At 68.0% G+C, this 17,091-nt stretch overlaps 4 protein-coding genes and 1 non-coding gene across 5 annotated transcripts in view; 3 read left to right on the top strand and 2 right to left on the bottom strand.

Annotated features, from left to right (window-relative positions):
• The window catches only part of SHISA4 (shisa family member 4), a 2,903-nt gene extending 2,515 nt beyond the window's left edge, over positions 1–388 (bottom strand). Inside the window, exon 1 of the mRNA XM_042887132.1 lies at positions 315–388. Coding sequence (XP_042743066.1) covers positions 315–381 — 67 coding nt within the window. The 5' untranslated portion in view covers positions 382–388. The remainder of the gene's footprint in view (positions 1–314) is intronic.
• Positions 389–1,181: 793 nt separating this feature from the next.
• On the bottom strand, positions 1,182–5,203 carry INAVA (innate immunity activator). The gene is made up of 8 exons (XM_042887168.1): positions 5,131–5,203; positions 4,569–4,681; positions 4,362–4,481; positions 3,943–4,156; positions 3,315–3,368; positions 2,857–3,247; positions 1,896–2,472; positions 1,182–1,359 (listed from the first exon to the last, which is right to left on the bottom strand). The coding sequence occupies exons 1-8, from the start codon at positions 5,183–5,185 to the stop codon at positions 1,267–1,269; spliced, it is 1,617 nt and encodes a 538-aa protein (XP_042743102.1). The 5' UTR covers positions 5,186–5,203; the 3' UTR covers positions 1,182–1,266.
• A 1,750-nt stretch (positions 5,204–6,953) lies between these two features.
• TMEM167B (transmembrane protein 167B) lies at positions 6,954–7,897 on the top strand. The gene is made up of 3 exons (XM_042887163.1): positions 6,954–7,035; positions 7,121–7,252; positions 7,727–7,897. Exons 1-3 carry the CDS (start codon positions 6,975–6,977, stop codon positions 7,807–7,809), a joined length of 276 nt encoding a protein of 91 aa, XP_042743097.1. The 5' UTR covers positions 6,954–6,974; the 3' UTR covers positions 7,810–7,897.
• A 303-nt stretch (positions 7,898–8,200) lies between these two features.
• LOC122188684 lies at positions 8,201–8,487 on the top strand. The gene has a single exon (XR_006181624.1).
• Positions 8,488–11,484: 2,997 nt separating this feature from the next.
• ELAPOR1 (endosome-lysosome associated apoptosis and autophagy regulator 1) overlaps positions 11,485–17,091 on the top strand; it is a 7,301-nt gene continuing 1,694 nt past the window's right edge. Inside the window, exons 1-18 of the mRNA XM_042887133.1 lie at positions 11,485–11,605; positions 11,828–12,020; positions 12,724–12,871; positions 12,944–13,024; positions 13,254–13,359; positions 13,427–13,576; positions 13,689–13,777; positions 13,888–14,065; positions 14,141–14,269; positions 14,343–14,433; positions 14,508–14,613; positions 14,689–14,826; positions 14,910–15,161; positions 15,451–15,624; positions 16,069–16,246; positions 16,323–16,419; positions 16,497–16,598; positions 16,824–16,998. Coding sequence (XP_042743067.1) covers positions 11,860–12,020; positions 12,724–12,871; positions 12,944–13,024; positions 13,254–13,359; positions 13,427–13,576; positions 13,689–13,777; positions 13,888–14,065; positions 14,141–14,269; positions 14,343–14,433; positions 14,508–14,613; positions 14,689–14,826; positions 14,910–15,161; positions 15,451–15,624; positions 16,069–16,246; positions 16,323–16,419; positions 16,497–16,598; positions 16,824–16,998 — 2,355 coding nt within the window. The 5' untranslated portion in view covers positions 11,485–11,605; positions 11,828–11,859. The remainder of the gene's footprint in view (positions 11,606–11,827; positions 12,021–12,723; positions 12,872–12,943; positions 13,025–13,253; positions 13,360–13,426; positions 13,577–13,688; positions 13,778–13,887; positions 14,066–14,140; positions 14,270–14,342; positions 14,434–14,507; positions 14,614–14,688; positions 14,827–14,909; positions 15,162–15,450; positions 15,625–16,068; positions 16,247–16,322; positions 16,420–16,496; positions 16,599–16,823; positions 16,999–17,091) is intronic.

The raw sequence follows: 17,091 nt of genomic DNA, 5'->3' as shown, positions 1-17,091 counted from the left end.
GCCCGGCCCCATCCTCCCCCGCTCTATTTCTGGCTCTGCCGCCCGCACTCCCGGAATAGCCCCGGCTACGGCGTCCGGGGACCGCGGGGTCACGGCGGCGGACGGCGGCTCCGCACCGCGCACAGCCCCGCACCGCCGCCCCCCGCGGGGCTCTGCAGGGCGGGGAAGCCGAGCTTCGCGCGCGGCCCCTCCGCGGAGCAGCCGAGGGTGCAGCGGAGCCGCGCTCCCGAATCACCGCGCTCCCGAATCACCGCGTCCGGTTGTCCCACGGTCACAGCCCCCCCCCACCTCCCCCTTCCGCGTCGCTCACTCACCCAGCGAAGCGGCCACGGCCATCAGCACGGTGCCGACCAGCGGCCAGCGGCTGCCGGCGGGGCCCATCGGGGGGGTGGGGGGGGCCGTCGCGCACCCCGCGCGGTGCCGATGGCGGTGCCGGTTCGGTGCCGGTTCGTTGCAGGCCCGCAGTGACGCCGCAGCCGGTGGAACTCGGCCGCCGCCCGGTGCCCCCCCCTCGGCACGGCCTCCCGCCGCACGCAGCGGCCCCAGCCCGCCCCCACCGGGCGGAGCGCCCCGGCACGGCTCCGCTCCCCGCAGCTCTCCCGCAGCCCCGCTCTGCCCTTGCCCTGCGGTCGGCCCTTCCTGCACCGCATCCCTGCCCACATCCCGCCCCATTCCATCCCCCTCCCCGCACCCCATCCCTACCCCTATCCCTATCCCTATCTCTATCCCTATCCCTATCCCTATCCCTATCCCTATCCCTATCCCTATCCCTTCCCACCCTCGTACCCCATCCCTGCACCTGATCCCATCCCCACTCCTGCTCTCTCACACCCCACACCCTACCCCTATATGGAATAGGTCCCACACCCCACTCTCTCCCCCTCCCCTGCTCCCATCGCTGCCCCATGTCCCCTCCCCAGCATCATCTCAGCCACGCACAGCTTCACCCCGGTGCTGTTGGTGGCACTGGGGACAGAGGGACACGACCCGAGGAGATGGTGAGGATAGAAGTGACCACACAGAGATCCCAAACGACCACATTTATTGGGCAAAAAAAGATCACCCCATTATGACACATCTGCACTGCAGACCCTTCAGGGGTCACCGGTGACATGGGACAGTGTAAGGAGCCAGCCCTGCCCACCCCACCCCACAGCTGTGCCCCCGTCCCCCATCCCAAGCCCACAGGGGTGCATGACGGCTGTGTCCCCACTTCCCCGTTGCCCTGGGCCAGCCAGGCCGTGCCCCATGGGGCTGGGGACCGCTTCACACCTGTGTGATGATCTCGCCGTTCTCAGGCACGTAGACCTGCACAGGCACCCCGGGCGGGGAGCGCCGCAGGATGCGGATGGGGGCTGCCTGAGTGGGAGAAGGGACCTGTGGGTGCTGGGACCCCCCTGTGCCCTGGGGACGTGGCCCCACTGGGAAGTGGTGGGGCTGTCCCAACCTGCCCCACATCGGTACTGCTGTCAGGGCCCCAAAGGTGGCTACAGGGACCCCCTGCTGACCCCCACCCTCCCCCAAATGGCCACGTTCTGGCCCCAAAACATCTACAAGGTGCCAGTGCTGGCAGTGGGGCGCTAACCCTGCCCTTGGGATCCCCCTGAGATCCCCTTAAAACCAGCTCCCACCCCTGATGACCTTCCCACCTCTATCCCAAGGACCCTCGTGAGGCCCAACACTGCCCCAGGGTCCATTACAGGTCCCCAGTCCTGTCCCAGGGGCACCTCAGGACCTCGCACTCAGGGGACCCCCATGGAACCCACCAGAGCCACCGCTGGCTAACAGCTCACGTCATCCCCGCACCCGCAGGGCAGCACTCAGGGGGTCCCCACAAAGTGACAGCCATCCCATCGCCCCCCACCCACCCGTCCCTCCCCATCCCCGTGCCTTACCTGAGCCCTCAGCGGTGCCCCACGGAGGAGGGGCGCATCCTGGGGGTTCCCACAGCGGTGTCCCCGGAAGGCCCCCTGTCTGTCGAGGGAATGAGGCCGGGCTCCCCGCAGCCGGGCACGTTGGTGCCACGATTTGAGCTCCTCCGTCACCGCCGCTTTGGAGAGCCCACGGGACCCCCCTGGCACGTAGTCCTTAAGCGAGGGGGTGCGCACGATGCGGCTGTGCGAGGGCACCAGGCGTTGGTAGCGCAGCGGGGCCAGGTCCTGCTCATAGAGGAACAGCGGGGGGCCGGGGGGTGGCAGGAGCCGGGGGGCTCCGCGGGGGTAAAAAGCGGGTTCAGTGCAGGGCAGTGGGGCTGGGGGACGTGGGAAGGAGACGTCGGGGCTGCTGCTGCCCGGGGAGGTGGCATGGGAGACGCTGGAGACGTCGGAGATGCTGTCGTCGGAGCCAGAGCGCGGTGTGGGGCTGGGGGCCGGGGGGCAGGAGGTGGGCACTGTCACTGTGTAGTACGTGGGGCGGCGGCGGGGAGCTGTGCTGCGGCCCCGCGTCTCAGCCGGCTCCCAGCGTGAGTCCACCCTGCGGGACAAAGGCTTGGCTTCATCTTTGTCCCCCCAGAAGTATCGCAGTCCTCCTCGTAGGGCCGTCGCCATTATCTTGTGGAGTTTGCTCCATCTCCTCCATGGGGCTTCCTCCTCTGCACGGGTCATCTAGATGGAGCAAGCTCCATCCTCCTTTCCATGGCCTTATTCCTCGCCCCATGGGTCATCTCTATCTTCCCCTTGGGTTATCTCTATCACTGTGGGTTAACATCTCCAGCCTCTCCGTGAGTCGTCTCCAACCACCCTACGAGTTTCCACCTCCATCCTCCCCACGAATTATCCCCATCCTCCCTGTGGGTTATCTCCCCCCCCCCCCCCCAGGGGGGCCATCAGCCCGTCCCCACTCACGGCACAGCCGTACCTCAGGGACTGGCACTGTCCACGTCGGATCGCTGGCTCTGGGGTACTGGGAGCACTGGATCCCATCTGCCTGCACAGCACCACGCTCCGGACGGGGATGAAGCGATACGGGGCCACGTCCCCAGCCCTGCAGTCAGGGCTGATGGGGACAGAGGTGACAGCAGGTGGGGATGTGGGGCAGCACCGGGACACACGGGTTTCCCCATCCCCAGGCTCAGCACTGATACTCTTGGCCTTCCCGTAGGGTCCATCGAGGCTGGTCTCCCTCCAGGGGCCGGGGGGTGCAGAGGGGCAGCCCGGATCCTCGCTCTGCTCCTCAGGGGCCAAGCGGGGCCACGGGCACGGCGACGGAAGGCGCTGCGGGGTGCCGGCTCCCATCGGCTGCGCCTCCTCTGCAGGACAGACGGAGCGTTGCGGTGGGGAGGGGCGGGATGCGTCCCCCGTACCCACAGCCCTTACCCTCCTCCAGCAACGCAGCGTCCGACAGCGAGCTCTCATCCGACGCGCTGAGCTCTGCGGGGACACAGCGGTGTGCCACGGGGCACCGCGCTCCCACGGCCGCCACCCAACGCGTCCCCGCTCCCCTCCCCCGTCCGCCTGTCCCGACACGCTCAGGGACGGCGGCGGGACCGGCTGGTCCGGCTCACAGGAGCGCTCCGGGCAGCTCCCAGCCCCGCAGCCCTGCCCAGGCTCTGCCGTGGGAGCGGGGTGCAGCCCACGCTGGGGTGCGAACGCCGGGGAGAGAGCATTGGGGCGCGCACGGTGGGGCGGTGCAGTGCTGGGGTGCATCCACGAGGGTACAGCCACAGAGGGAGGAGGGCTGGGGCGCAGCCGTGGGGGTGGTGCATCCACCACTGATGGAGTTTTGGGGTTCGCTCGCAGGGGAGGCACATCGGGGTACGTTCCCCGTGGGCAGAGAGTGCGCTGGGGTGCATCCACCAGGGATGAAGCTTTGGGGTGCGCTCCCTGGGGTGGGAGACCGGGGTGCAGCCACGCGGAGGAGCAATTTGGGGGGCAGGTGGCACAGCACTGGGGACCCGCAGCTACACACATCCCTTCCCCCCAGAAGGAAGCCCCCCGTTCTCACCCTGAGCCCCCCCGGTGCCACCAGCAGACAGGGCCCGGCGCTCGGCCAGCAGGGTGTCCTCCAGCGCCTTCAGCTTCTGCTCCTCCTTCAATGCTGCCGTCTTCCTCCTGCGGCGCAGCTGTTTGCTGATGTTCTCCTCCCGGCACAGGCGATGTGCAGCTCTGGCAATCTGCATCTGCAGCGCCAGGTCCCGCTCCAGGGCGCCCAGTGGGTCCTGGGGGTGGGGGAAGGGGACACTTGGCACCTCCAAATGCCCCCCACCCCGAGGACACCGCGCACCGCAGGGCACTTTGCATTGCTGCACCCCCTGCGCCCTTTGCAGTGCACCTCCGTGGGGGTGGGGATGGTGAGGGGTCCCCCATAACTGCTCATCTCTTTATGGGTGCCCCATGGGTGCAGCCTCTGCCCCCCCCGCTCACCGCCCCGCGCAGCACCAGGCTCTCATCCAGCTTGAAGGCGGCCCCGATCCTGCGTCGCACCTTGGGGGGCTTCTCACCGGCCTTCAGGGGGAACTCTTGGGGCAGCGTCCCCGTCAGCTCCTGGGGATGGATGTGGGGACACTGAGCGGTGACAGGAGATGGGGGGGGAGGGGGGGGTTGGCAGGGTCCCCCCGTCCCCATTCTCACCGCCTCACGCAGGCAGAGCCGCCGCAGCTCCTGCACACACAGCTCCAGCGCCTGCTGCTGCCTGCGCACCCGCTGCGCCAACTCCTTCAGCGGGGCCGTGGGGCTGCCGGGGCCTGGATGGACGGACGGACGGACAGATGGAGGGGCTGAGCTGTGGCCGGATCCCCCTCCCTGCCTCCCGCACCCCCTGAGCTCCCAGTTTTCCAGAGCTCTGCGCTGGGACAGGAAGCTGGGACTCCCGCTGGACCCACAGGAGCTGTGCTCACTGCTCACCCCTCTCACACTGCACACAGCAGTGATTTCCCAGCACTAGGGGGGGGGTTCAGGGGGGACCATTTCACATTGACTCAACCCAACCCGCAGTGAAACACCACTGAGTCACATCAGACAGGGTCCCCCCGCTCTCTAAATGGGGATCCCCCACATTGCCCAACAGCAAATTCTCCCCCTCCAACGGCAGCACCCCAGTTTGTCCCTCCTGCCGTGCCCCTAAAAGCACCCCAGGAGAGGGCACCCATCACACCCAGGGATGCAAAACCCCTTTTTGTCCCCCAGCGCTCACCCAAATGCAGCATGATCGCACTGCCGGAGTCACCCGCCTCCTCCCTGCCCTCCATGCTGGGTACCTGCAGGGAGCAAGGCGAGGCCGTGTTTGCTTTGCCTTCTCGTAGGTCCTACGATAAACAAAGGTGTGCAAACACGTGCCTGCCAGCCTGGGCTGCCGGGCTGAGCCCCGTCCCAGGGGCAAAGGTGGTGGGGGTGCGGGGCCGGTTTCACTGGGTGCCTCTCCCAGTTTTTATTTCTTTCCTGTCTGGGCCGCAGGCGTTTTCCTGGGGTGGGGGTGGGAAATGTGACCGTATCCCCCCGCCCGGCGTTCCCATCCTTTGGGGCCCAATGGGTGGGATGGGGTCAGCCATGGCGTTGCATTGCCTTCGCCCCCCCGCTCATGCTATGCCTCAATTTCTCTATCAGGAAGGTGAGCACATTAGGGACACTGAGGCAGAAAAGGGGCTGCCAGCACCGGTAAGGGGGCGGCAGAAGGGCTGGGACCCCCATGGGCATGGGGTTCAGTGGGGCCAAGTGCTGCCTTACCTGGGTGCCAGCACGGCGGGGCCGTCAGCACGGTGCTCACTGCCGCTCTGCTGCGCCCGGGATGCAGGGACGTGTTTTGACTTGAGAGCAGGGGAGGAGCAGGTGAGCAACACAGCCCCCGCAGGGCCTGCACAGCACAGCACAACTCGGCACAGCATGGCGGGGAGGAGCGTGGCACAGCGTGGCACAGCATGGCACAGTTTGGCACAGTTTGGCACAGTTTGGCACGGCACGGTGCAAAATGGCACGGCGTGGTGTGGTGTGGCACAGTGTGACACTGCATGATGGCGCAAAAATATATGGCACAGCACAGCATGGCCCCAGGCCCTTGGCACTGTCCCTGTCGTGCCCGTGGCCCCAGGCTGGGGATTGCCTGTACTGGAGAAGTGGGAATCCATCTCATCCCCAAAGCACGGCCACCGCTGTACCCTCCCACATGGGGGCCTGTCCTGCCAGTCCCTGTCCTGTGCTCCATCCTCTCTCCCAGTTCTGCTCCCTCCCAGATTTCCATGTCTTTGGAAGAAGCACTGACCCTCATCCTCCTCCAGGGACAGACATGAGGATGAGAAGGGAGGATGAAAGGAAAAAGGAAAGAGAAAGGGTGAGGAGCAAAGAAGGCAGTGCTGTGTTGTGCTGCACTATGGATGGATGTGTGGAGGGATGGAAGGTTGACCTCTGCTGCTGCCCATCCAGCTCTCACTGCTCAGCACAGTGCCTGAGTTACACCAACCTCGCCACCTGGCTGGGAAACCCCTCATCTCTGTGTACAGGTCCTGTCTCCACCTCCTGCTGTGGGTGAAGAGCAGCTCTTCGTGTGTTTCCTGGTGTCTCCAGGCCTCCCACTGGGTTTGGCACTATCTTGGGCTGGGTGAAGGGGCCATGTCCAGGGTGAGGGAATTGCTCGCATCATCACCCTCTGGAGTGAGAGCAGGGTCAATGGGGAGAGGGCTAAAGGGCGTGGGGTCAGTTGGCTTCGGGGCCACAGACAGGGTCACCAGGAGGACCTGAGCTCTCCTTGGAATGGCATCACATGGGGTTACCAGACAACCTGAGACACGGCCCCAGATGTTGCCCCTCCCACGGCACCCTTTGAGTGCCTCCAGCACCCCTCGGGCTCCTTATGCCCACGACCACCCCGAACCCCCCCCACCCCTCAGCGAGACCAGCAGCGGGGTGGGGAAAACACGTTCGATAGGCGCTCGATTGAGGCCGCCTGCTCCTTGCAGCCCGACCCATCCTCCTCCCCGCCTCCATCGGCGCTCGGCTGCCCTCCCCGCAACTTCCGGTGTCGCGTTGGCGGAAGTGCCCGTGCGCATGCGCAGTGTGCGCGGGGCCGGGGCCGCGCTGAGAGCCCCCGGTGCCGCCATGACCAACGGTGAGTGGGGGGCGGGGACGGCGGGGGGGGTCCCGGGAGGGGTGAGGGGTCGTTGCCCCGCGGGACGCAGCTGTGCCGCCCGCAGTGTATTCGCTGGACGGGCTGCTGGTGTTCGGGCTGCTGTTGGTGTGCACCTGCGCCTACCTGAGGAAGGTGCCGCGCCTGAGGGCCTGGCTGCTGTCTGAGAAGCGCGGCCTGTGGGGCGTCGGCTACAAAGGTGAGGGGGGGTTGCGGGGGGGCTGCGGTACGGAATGGGAGCGGAGGTGTTGGGTTCTGACGTAAAGGATGTGGGGCCGGGATGGGAGCGTGGAGCTGGGCTGTGGGTGATGTGATGGAAGTGGGGTGTTGAGGTCTGGGATAAGGAACGCGGGACTTGGGTGGGCGGTGGGGACACTGAGACCGGGATGGGGACGTGGGGATGGGATGGGGGCGGTGGTGTTGGGGGCACGAGCTGGGCATGGGCATGGGGTGGAAGTGGTGGCATTGGGGTGTACAGTGGGCTGGGATGTGGAATGGGGACATGGTGGGTATGACTTGGGGCACGAGATAGAAATGGTTGGACCGGGATGGAGGAACAAGGGGGTCTGGGATAGGGGCGCAGAGCTGGGGTGGTGGCACGGGATGGGGACAGAACAGTGCTGGGACAGCCGCTGGGTGCTGCCCAGCACAGCTCCCTGCTACCACTCTGCAGCTGCCGTCATTGGCACACGGCTGCATGTTCCCGTGGCCATCTCCTGTGTGCTGATGGCCTTCTACGTCCTCGTGGTGAAGTGACCCCGCCAGGACCCCGTGGCAACCACTCTGAGTCCACCTCATCCCAGTGCCCGCTGTGGGGCAGCACCAGGTGTCACCATACACCATTACTTGTCAAGGATGGGAAGATTCCAGTGTCCGCCGGCCCCCTCCCCGTGGCCATGGGGTCCTGGAAGCTGGGCCAGCAGCCAAGGACCCTTCCTCGTGTGCGGGGCCGCGTTTTGGTGCCCCGGTGGCCGAGCGGCGGGGCTCGGCGTGCCAATAAACGCGCTCTATCCACCGCCATCTCCGCGCTCGCAACCGGGGCTGGGGGGAAAGGGGGGGCTGCACCGCGGTCCTCCCTCCGGCAGGAGGCGCTGTGCGGAGGGGCGTGACCGGGCGGCGCTTCCCAGCGTACCCCGCGCGGGGGAGGGTATAAAAGGGCGCGACGGGACAGAACGAGCGGAGTGTGGTTGCAGCGCTGTGTGTGGGTGTGCGCGGGTGGATGGGAATTGTGTGCGTGCGTGCGTTTGTGTGAGCGGTGTGAGCGCGTGCCGCCCTCTCCCTACACATTGATCTTATTCGATCGGCCCCCGGCCGAGATGAGAAGAACGGAGCCGCGAAGCCGCGGGCGCTGTGCGGCGGGCGGGCGGGATGAGTCGATCAGATAGGCGAGGCCTGGCCCCGGCCGGCCCCTGAGCGCAGGCGATTCTGATCCGCCCGCCGCCCCCAACCACGCGGCCGCGCACTCAGCCCGGCTCCGCTCCGCTCTTTATTGCGGGGTCCTACGGGCAGAAGAAGCCGCCGTTCTCCTTCCGGGAGTAACCGCCGTTGGTGGCAGCGCTGTGCGGGCACTCTGGGGGGGAGGGAAGGGGGCAGCGGCTCAGCGCGGTGAGGCCGCAGCCAGCCCCCCCCCGCCCCTCCCCCACTGCCGTGTCCCGCTGCCCCCGAGCTCGGGCCGCTGATTCCTCCCCCCCACCCGTGACCCGCAGCCGTGCCCCCCGCCCGGTGTCCTGGTGCCGTACCGATCCGTCCCTGGATCCGATGCACCGATTCCTTCCTGGGGCTCGCCCAGCTCCGCGGCCACGGCTCGGGGGGCCGTTCCGGCTGTGGAGGGGCCCTGCACGGAGGTAGAGGCTGAGCCACCGCAACGGGAGCGGGGCGGGGAGGAACGCATCGGACACTCACTGGTGGTCGCGGCTGCACCGCGCGGCCGCCGCGTGGAGACGGCTCCAGGGCCGGGGGGGGAGCCGGCGGGGTCGCGCCGCCGCCTGCCATAGCGGGTCCGGTGCTGCCGGCGTTGCCGAGGAACCGCCGCGGGGCGGGGCCGGGGGGGGAGGGGGCGGCGGGGGGGCCCGGGGGGGGGGAGGGGGAGGGGTGCGGCCCTCGGGGTGATGCCCGGTGCCGGGGTCACGGCGATGGTCCCGGTGAGCGCTGCCCGGCGCCGGTTCCGGTGCCGAAACCGTTTCAAAGGGGTGACGCCCGGTGCCGCCCCCGAGGGCGATGCTCGGGTGCCGGTGCCGCTTCCAGGGGATGATGCCCGGTGCCGTCCCCGGGACGCGATGCCCGGTGCCGTTTCCGGTGCCGGTACCGGGGGCGCTTCCCGGGGGCGGGGCGGGGGCGGTGCAGGTGGCGGCAGGTGCGCGCGCGGGCCGGGCCGGGCCGTTGGCGGGGGGCGGGACCGCGGGGCCGGTGCCGGTGCCGGTGCCCGCGCGGGGCCGAGCGCTGCCGCCGCCGCTGCGCCATGGCCGGTGCTGGTGCCGGTACCGGGGCCCGGCGGGCTCTGTTGGCTCTGTGCGTGGCCGTCGCCGCCGCCGTAGGGCTGTGCCGCGTTGGAGAGCGGCTGCACGTCTGCAAGGAGGTACCGGGGGGGTTACCGGGAGCGGGGAGGGGGGCCGGGGGGGTGCCGGTACTGTCGGGATGGAGCTGAGCGCCGCACGCCGAGGGATGCGGTGCGGGGTTATTGCCGCGCCCCACGCGGGGCCGAGTCCGTGGGGCCGTGTCCGGGGTCAGCAGCCCCCCCTGGGGGTCCCGGTGGGGGGCTGCGCTGTGTTGCGTCCCTGCGTCCGCCACCCCGAGCCCCGGCGGGACAGCGGTTAACGGTGACAGCGGCGGGGACCGTGAGAAGAGCGCCGGGCTGGGGGATGGCTGCTGGGGGGCTCAGGGTTCGCCCGTCCCCTCCTCTCTGCCCACCCCGGGGGTCTCCAGCTCTGCCCGGTGCCGTGGGTTCGGTCGGTGGCAGCGGGACGCGCGTCCCCTCGCCGCGAGCCTTCCCCAGCCTGGCACAGAGCGCAGCGCGGCTCTTATCTCACTGGGGCGGCAGGGAGCGTCCTGCCCGATAGGGCGGGGGGCTTCGGGGGGGGGGGGGCGGGCATAGCGCTCTCCCAGGGGGGTCACCGAGCTCCCCGACTCCATCCCTCACAGCCCGAATTGGCCCCTGCCTGCCCGCAAACCCAGGCACCCTCAGGGGGTTCTCCTGCCCCACTCCGTGTGTCTCCCCCGCCCCCCCCCCCCCCCCCCCCCCCGCGCCCTGCGGCCGCTTTTCATCTGGGCCATTAAGATTTTTATTTATTATTTATTTATTTTTTTTTCCGTGATCCAATTCATTTATTTATTTATTTCGTTCCACGGCCCAGAGCTGGAAACAATGGGCTGCGCTGATGCTGGCGCCGGGGTTGGGGGGTGGGGGGGCTGCTCCCAGGTCCCTCGTCCTCTGCCCCCATCCCTATCGCTTGCTGGGACGCACCCGAGGTCCGCATCGCCCCGGGGTCAATGGAGGTGGCTTTAAGCGGCGCGCAGTGGGTGATTCCCATCTGCCGGCGGCTCCTCCAAGTTTGGGAAGGAGGAATCACCGCCTTGCACACCCTGGTGAGCGCGGAGCAGGTGGGAGGCTGTGTGCCGGGGATTTGTTCTTTGTTCCACAGGGACCCCCGCGTCCCCAAGACCCACCCCTGCAGCACTGCACCCAACGCAGGGGGCTGGGGGGGGTGGGGTGTCTCCACGCGTTCCCCCCCAACCCGCACCGCCACCGCATGGAGCTGATGGCAAACATCAAAGCTTTGTTTTCGAGCGAACCCGCATCAGCCACAGCTCTGTGCTCCGGGGGGGCTGCGGTGCCGCGGTGGCCATGGGGACAGAGCCTCGGGTGCTTCCCGTCCCCAGCATCGCCTCCGCCCGGCCTTGAGCGAGCCCCGGAGCGGGGACAGATGGCAGCACGGAGAGCTGCGATCAGCAGCGCTGTGCTCTGCAGCCCCACGCGCCCGTCCTGCAGGTGCCACCTGTCCCCATCCCCGTCCCATCGCACGGCACAGCCTGGGTGGCTCCCAGCAGGACGGCGCATCCGGCACTGTGTTTAATGAGCAACGCGTGCCGCGGCCAACGGCGCCGGCTGCCCCATTGGCCGGGGTCTCTGCTGGTTTGCCTGGAGCACCACAACGGCACTCTGTCCCTGTGGTGCCCACAGAAGGGGTGTGCTGTCTGCTGGGGTTGTGCCTGCGCCCTCATAGCTCACCATGGGTTTTAGCACCCTGTAGGGTAGATACCAGGATGGGGGGGTGCCACCCTCCCTAACCCGGCCCCCATCAGCCTCGTCCCTGTGTTCCACTGCACACTCGGTGCCGTGGCCAAAAGAACCCCTGTATCACCACAGTGGCAGCTGAGCTCCCTGGGGGTCCCGGCCCCGTGGGGTCTCAGCCCTCCATGCGTTCTCTCTTGCAGTCTGAGTACCACTATGAGTACACAGCGTGCGACAGCGCGGGCGCGCGGTGGAGGGTGGCGGTGCCCCACACACCGGGACTCTGCACCGGGCTGCCGGACCCCGTCAAGGGCACCGAGTGCTGTAAGGTTGGGGTGCGGGGGTGGCTGGGGGGGTTTCAATGGGGTAAAGGTGACTTTTCCTAATCCTGGGGGCAGCGTAATGCTGTCAAAGGCATCGAACGAGCGCGGTGCTCAGCAGCACGGCAGCATCCTGCACAGGACGGGGGGGAAGGAAGGGGGGGTCCTGGTGGCAGAGCCGGTGGTGGGAGGGGGCAGCGCTGACGGCCCCCCTGCATGTGGGCAGCTTTCTCCTGCAAGGCGGGCGAGTTCCTCGACATGAAGGCGCAGGCGTGCAAGCCCTGTGCTGAGGGCACCTACTCCCTGGGCACCGGAGTGCGATTCGACGAGTGGGACGAGCTGCCCCACGGCTTCGCCAACGTCGCCGCCAACCTGGAGCTGGACGACGGCTTCAGCGACGTGGTGGAGAACTGCACCACGTGAGTGGCCCTGGGGTGTCACAGTGCGTCCGTGCGTGGAGAATCGCCCCTGCTCCCTCCCTGCCCGTCCCTGGGAGCCTCGATGAAGAAGGGCTTCCCCCCAGCAGCCCCCTCAGCCCATCGCAGAGGGATCTCCCACCCGTAGCTCTTGCCGGTGCTGCAGCAGAGCCGGCGCCTTTGTTTTGCACCGCGGCCCTTTGATCAGCTCTGGTGGCAGCCGTCGGGCTCCGCCGTGCCGGCAGCACGCGTTGCAGCGGCGGTGCAGCTTGCAAATGTAACCTACTTCCAGCTGCCTTTAATTATGCAGCTGCACTCCCAGTGCTGCAGGAGCCCACCCGCCTCTCGCCCTGCTTGGTGGCATCGTGCCGGCATGGGATGCTCCGTTGTCCCCATGCTGGGACGTCCCCTGCATCCTCCACGGCACCCAGGCTGGGTTTCTCCAGCCCCTTTTGCGCAGCCCTGAACTCATTCCCTCCCCAGCAAGTGTAACAACAGCACCACCCACCTGTCCCCAAGGTTCCCGTGGTGTCCCCGTGCCCTGTGTCACATCTTGCATCCCTGTGCCGCCATTGGGACTGGCCCACCTGTCCAAACTGTCCTTTTCACTGTGTCCCTCTACAGAGGGATTCAGACCCTAAAATGCCTCAGGGCAGAGCCCACGTCCCCTCGTGTGCCCCTGTGCCACTCTGTGCCCCCACCTCAGGTCCACGTGGGTGCCGCTGGGGGACTACATCGCCTCCAACACGGACGAGTGCACGGCCACGCTGATGTACGCCGTCAGCCTGAAGCAGTCGGGCACCGTCTCCTTTGAGTACATCTACCCCGACAGCAGCATCGTCTTTGAGTTCTTTGTAAGCACGGGGTGGGGGTCCTGGGGATGCCGGAGGGGTGACCCTGTGCCGATGCTGTTCCCGTCCCCATAGGTGCAGAACGACCAGTGCCAGCCCACGGTGGAGGAGTCGCGTTGGATGCGCACCACGGAGAAGGGCTGGGAGTTCCACAGTGTGAGCACGGGGATGGGGTGGCACAGGGTGGGGGGGTCCTTGGGAGCACCTTGGGGATCCCACAGCACGGCTCCCACTGAAGGGTTCCCCATCACAGCCCTCCCTCATCCCCCTCTGGGCCATTTCTCGCCCCGGCACAAGGAGCTGCACTCTGAGGGCGCAGAGGGGAGGGTGGTGGTGCACAGCGGTGGGTGCTGACCCCTCCCTGGGACCCCCCTGTGCCGTGCAGGTGGAGCTGAGCCGTGGTAACAACGTGCTCTACTGGAGGACCACGGCGTTCTCCGTCTGGTCCAAGGTCCCCAAGCCCGTGCTGGTGCGGAACATCGGGATCACAGGTAGGTGGGTGGGCGCAGGGTTGGGGTCCCCACAGCCCCCCACCCCTGAGCGCCGTCCCGCTGCCAGGGGTCGCCTACACCTCCGAGTGCTTCCCCTGCAAACCCGGCACCTTCGCCGCCGCCGCCGGCTCCTCCTCCTGCCAGCTGTGCCCCGCCAACAGCTTCTCCAGCAAAGGGGCCACTGCCTGCCAGCCCTGCGAGCCCACCGCCTATGCAGGTGAGAAGAAAAGGGGGGACACCCCGACCCTGCAGCCCGGGATGCTCCGACTGGGGCTGTGGGGACACCCCTGGGTGCCACCTGGAGACCTCACTGCCACCACCGCTCGCAGAGCCCGGCTCAGCATCCTGCAAGGTGCGCCCGCCCTGCACTGACAAGGATTATTTCTACACACACACGGCATGCGATGCCAACGGGGAGGTATGGACCCCCTCCCCCCCCCTCCCCACCTCCAGCTGCGCTGGTTCCCCACCCACTGTGCTGCCCCCATGTCCCCATCCCGGCGCTGCTCACCCCGTGTCCCTGCACAGACGCAGCTGATGTTCAAGTGGGCAGAGCCAAAGATCTGCAGCGAAGTGCTGCCCCACGCTGCCCAGCTGCCCCCCTCGGGGCTGAAGACCCGCTGCCCCCCCTGCAACCCCGGCTTCTACAAAAGCAACAGCAGCTCCTGTGAGCCCTGTCCTTACGGCTCCTACTCCAATGGCTCTGGTAAGGAGGACCCCGTTGGGAGGTGGGCACCCGAGGTCCTGTGGGTGTCTTCTCTGATGTCCCCGCTGTCCCCAGGCTGCATTCACTGCCCAGCCGGCACCGAGCCGGTGCTGGGGCTGGAGTACAAGTGGTGGAACGTGCTGCCCCCGAACATGGAGACCACCGTGCTCAGCGGCGTCAACTTCGAGTACAAGGGGATGGCAGGTACCGCCACGCCGTCCCCTCCCCGTCCCCGCGGCGCAGGGGATGTCACCGAGCTGTCCCCGTGTCCCTGCAGGCTGGGAGGTGGCCGGGGATTACATCTACACAGCGGCGGGAGCCTCTGACAACGACTTCATGATCCTGACGCTGCTGGTGCCCGGCTTCAGGTGAGCGCCTGCCGCGTCCATGGGGAGGCGGTGCCACCCCTGCAGCCGTGTCCCCACCGTCCCCGTGTCCCCAGCCCCCCACAGTCGGCGCTGGAGGATGGGGACGGCAAGGAGGTGGCGCGGATCACCTTTGTCTTCGAGACGGTCTGCAGCGTCAGCTGTGAGCTGTACTTCATGGTGGTGAGTGGTGGCGGGGGGGGGGGTGGCCGGGGGGGGGGGGGCATCGAGGAATGTTCCCCCTGCCGTCCCTCACAGGGCATCAACTCACGCACCAACACGCCGGTGGAGACGTGGACGGGGCCCCGGGGGAAGCAGTCCTACACTTACGTGGTGGAGAAAAACGCCACCACCAGCTTCACGTGGGCCTTCCAGCGCACGCGGTACCGCGAGGCGGTGAGTGGGGGCACAGGGATGGGGACAGCAGTGTCACACCCCCCCCCCCCCCCAGCACCGGATGATGCTGACCGCCTCTCCAGGGCCGGCGTTACACCAGTGATGTGGCCAAGCTCTACTCCGTCAACGTCACCAACGTGCTGGGGGGGGTGGCTTCCTTCTGCCGCCGCTGTGCCAGCGCTGGGGGGCCCTGTGCCCCCTGCCCCCCCGGGCACACCCTGGACCACAGCACCGGCTCCTGCCAGCCCTGTCCCCCCGGCACCTTCCTGCGGGGACGCCCACCTGACGGCCCCCCCGCCTGCCAACCCTGTGGCCCCGGCACCCGCAGCAACCAGGTGAGCATCCCCACGTTCCTGGGGTTAAGGGGGGCTGTCGGGCATCCCTGATGGGTGGCGTTGTGGGGAGCGGAGTGGGGACACGGCACCTGGCTGTCCCTGCTGGGGTGGCACCAACCTCTGACATCCCACACGGGTGGCACCGTCTCCTGATGGGTGACAGCTGTCCCTGAGCGTCCAACATGGGTGACGCCCTGCAGCCCCCCGCACGTCCCCGTGGGTGACAACACCCTGGCTGGGTGGCACGATGGGACCCCGTTGGGTGACAGCAGCCCCCCGCTCTGGGCAGATCCGCTCCCTCTGCTACAGTGACTGCACCTTCTCCCTGGCGCTGCCCGGCCGCACGCTGCACTACGACTTCTCAGCTCTGTCTGCCAGCACCGCCTTCACCAGCGGCCCCAGCTTCACCTCCAAAGGCCTCAAATACTTCCATCACTTCAACATCAGCCTCTGCGGCAACCACGTGAGTAGGGGGGGGGCACGGAGCGTGTAGCCGTGCAAACACGTGGCTGTGCAGCCATGCAAACACACGTGGTTGTGCAAACCCACGGCCACACATTCATGGCCACCCGTGCATCTTGCATGCAGCCATGCAAACAGCTCACAGTAAAACCCACGTGTGAGTGCACAGCTGGGCGAGCGCTTGTGTCCACTCACATGGAGTGGTGGAAACGTGCGTGCAAACAAGTGTGCGCCCATAGAGCCTGATGTGCAGTCGTGCAAACACACGTGTGTCGTGTCCTTGCACAAAGGGCTGGCAGCACCATGCACACAGATGCAGCAGCACTCACTCTCACTCTCACACTCTCACACTCACACTCACCCTCTCACTCACACTCACACTCGGCAGCGCTCACACTCACACACGCGCAGTGCTGCGCACCCCCCGACGCGGTGCCGCCGGCAGGGCAGGAAGGCCGCCTCGTGCACGGACAACGTGACGGACGCGCGGCTCCCCGACGAGGGCGGCTCCGGCCGGGTGGTGACGTCCCACGTGTGCCAGGCCATCGTGGTGCCGTCTGATGTCGTCGGCCACCGCGCCGCCGTGTCCTCGCAGCCCGTCAGCCTGGCGGACCGCCTGCTGGGTGAGCCCCAAACCCCTCCGTGTCCCGGCGCTCCGCGGGTGCCGAGTCCCCCCGCGTCACCTGAGCGCCACCGCAGGCGTCACCGTGAGCTCCGCGCTGGACGGCGTCGCCGCGCCCCCCGAGCTGTTCCCCCCCGCCGGCCCCGAGCTGCCCGACATCGTTTTCTTCTTCAGGTGGGCTGAGGTTGGGGTGGGACGCGGGGCGGAGCGGGAACCCCGGGGATGCGCTGAACTCCCTTTGGCCGCCGCAGGTCCAGCGAGGTGACGCAGTCCTGCGCCGGGGGCCGGGCCACCACCATCCGCCTACGCTGCGACCCGCTGCGGCCCGGCACCGGCGGCCTGGCTGTGCCCAGGTGGGTCCCGCGGCGGGGGAACGGCGGCGCCCTCACGGCCCCCGGGCGTCCCCTGTCTCCAGGCGTCCCCGTGCACGAGCGCAGAAAGCGTGCCGTCCCCGAGGACCTCGCTTTGGGGACGGCCGCCACCGCGTCCCTAAACGTAATGCCTCGGGGAGGGCGGCGGCACGTTTGTGGACTCCACTTTGGGGACAGCCACCCCTCTACCCGCGTGTCCCCACACAGCAAATGCCCCGAAGGCACCTGCGATGGCTGCGTTTTCCACCTCCTGTGGGCGACGGCCGAGGGCTGCCCGCGCTGCTCCGCCAACCATTTCCGTGCCATCGTGGGCGCGTGCCAGGGCGGCGTGCAGGTAGGGGGGAGTGCGGGGACGGCGGGGACAGCGGGGGCGCGATGTCACCGCCCTGCCCGGGGGGGGGCCGCCGCTGCCCCCCGTGGCACAGCCGCGGCTCCCGCCACACGTACGTGGTCCTCTGTGTGCGCCACCGGGGGG

Source organism: Lagopus leucura, unplaced genomic scaffold (genome assembly GCF_019238085.1).
Source record: "Lagopus leucura isolate 7727_CA_CO unplaced genomic scaffold, USGS_WTPT01 Super-Scaffold_100073, whole genome shotgun sequence".
NCBI classification, from domain to species: domain Eukaryota; kingdom Metazoa; phylum Chordata; class Aves; order Galliformes; family Phasianidae; genus Lagopus; species Lagopus leucura.
Note: the sequence above shows the minus strand (reverse complement) of the source record. Positions and strands in the feature narration are given on the sequence as shown.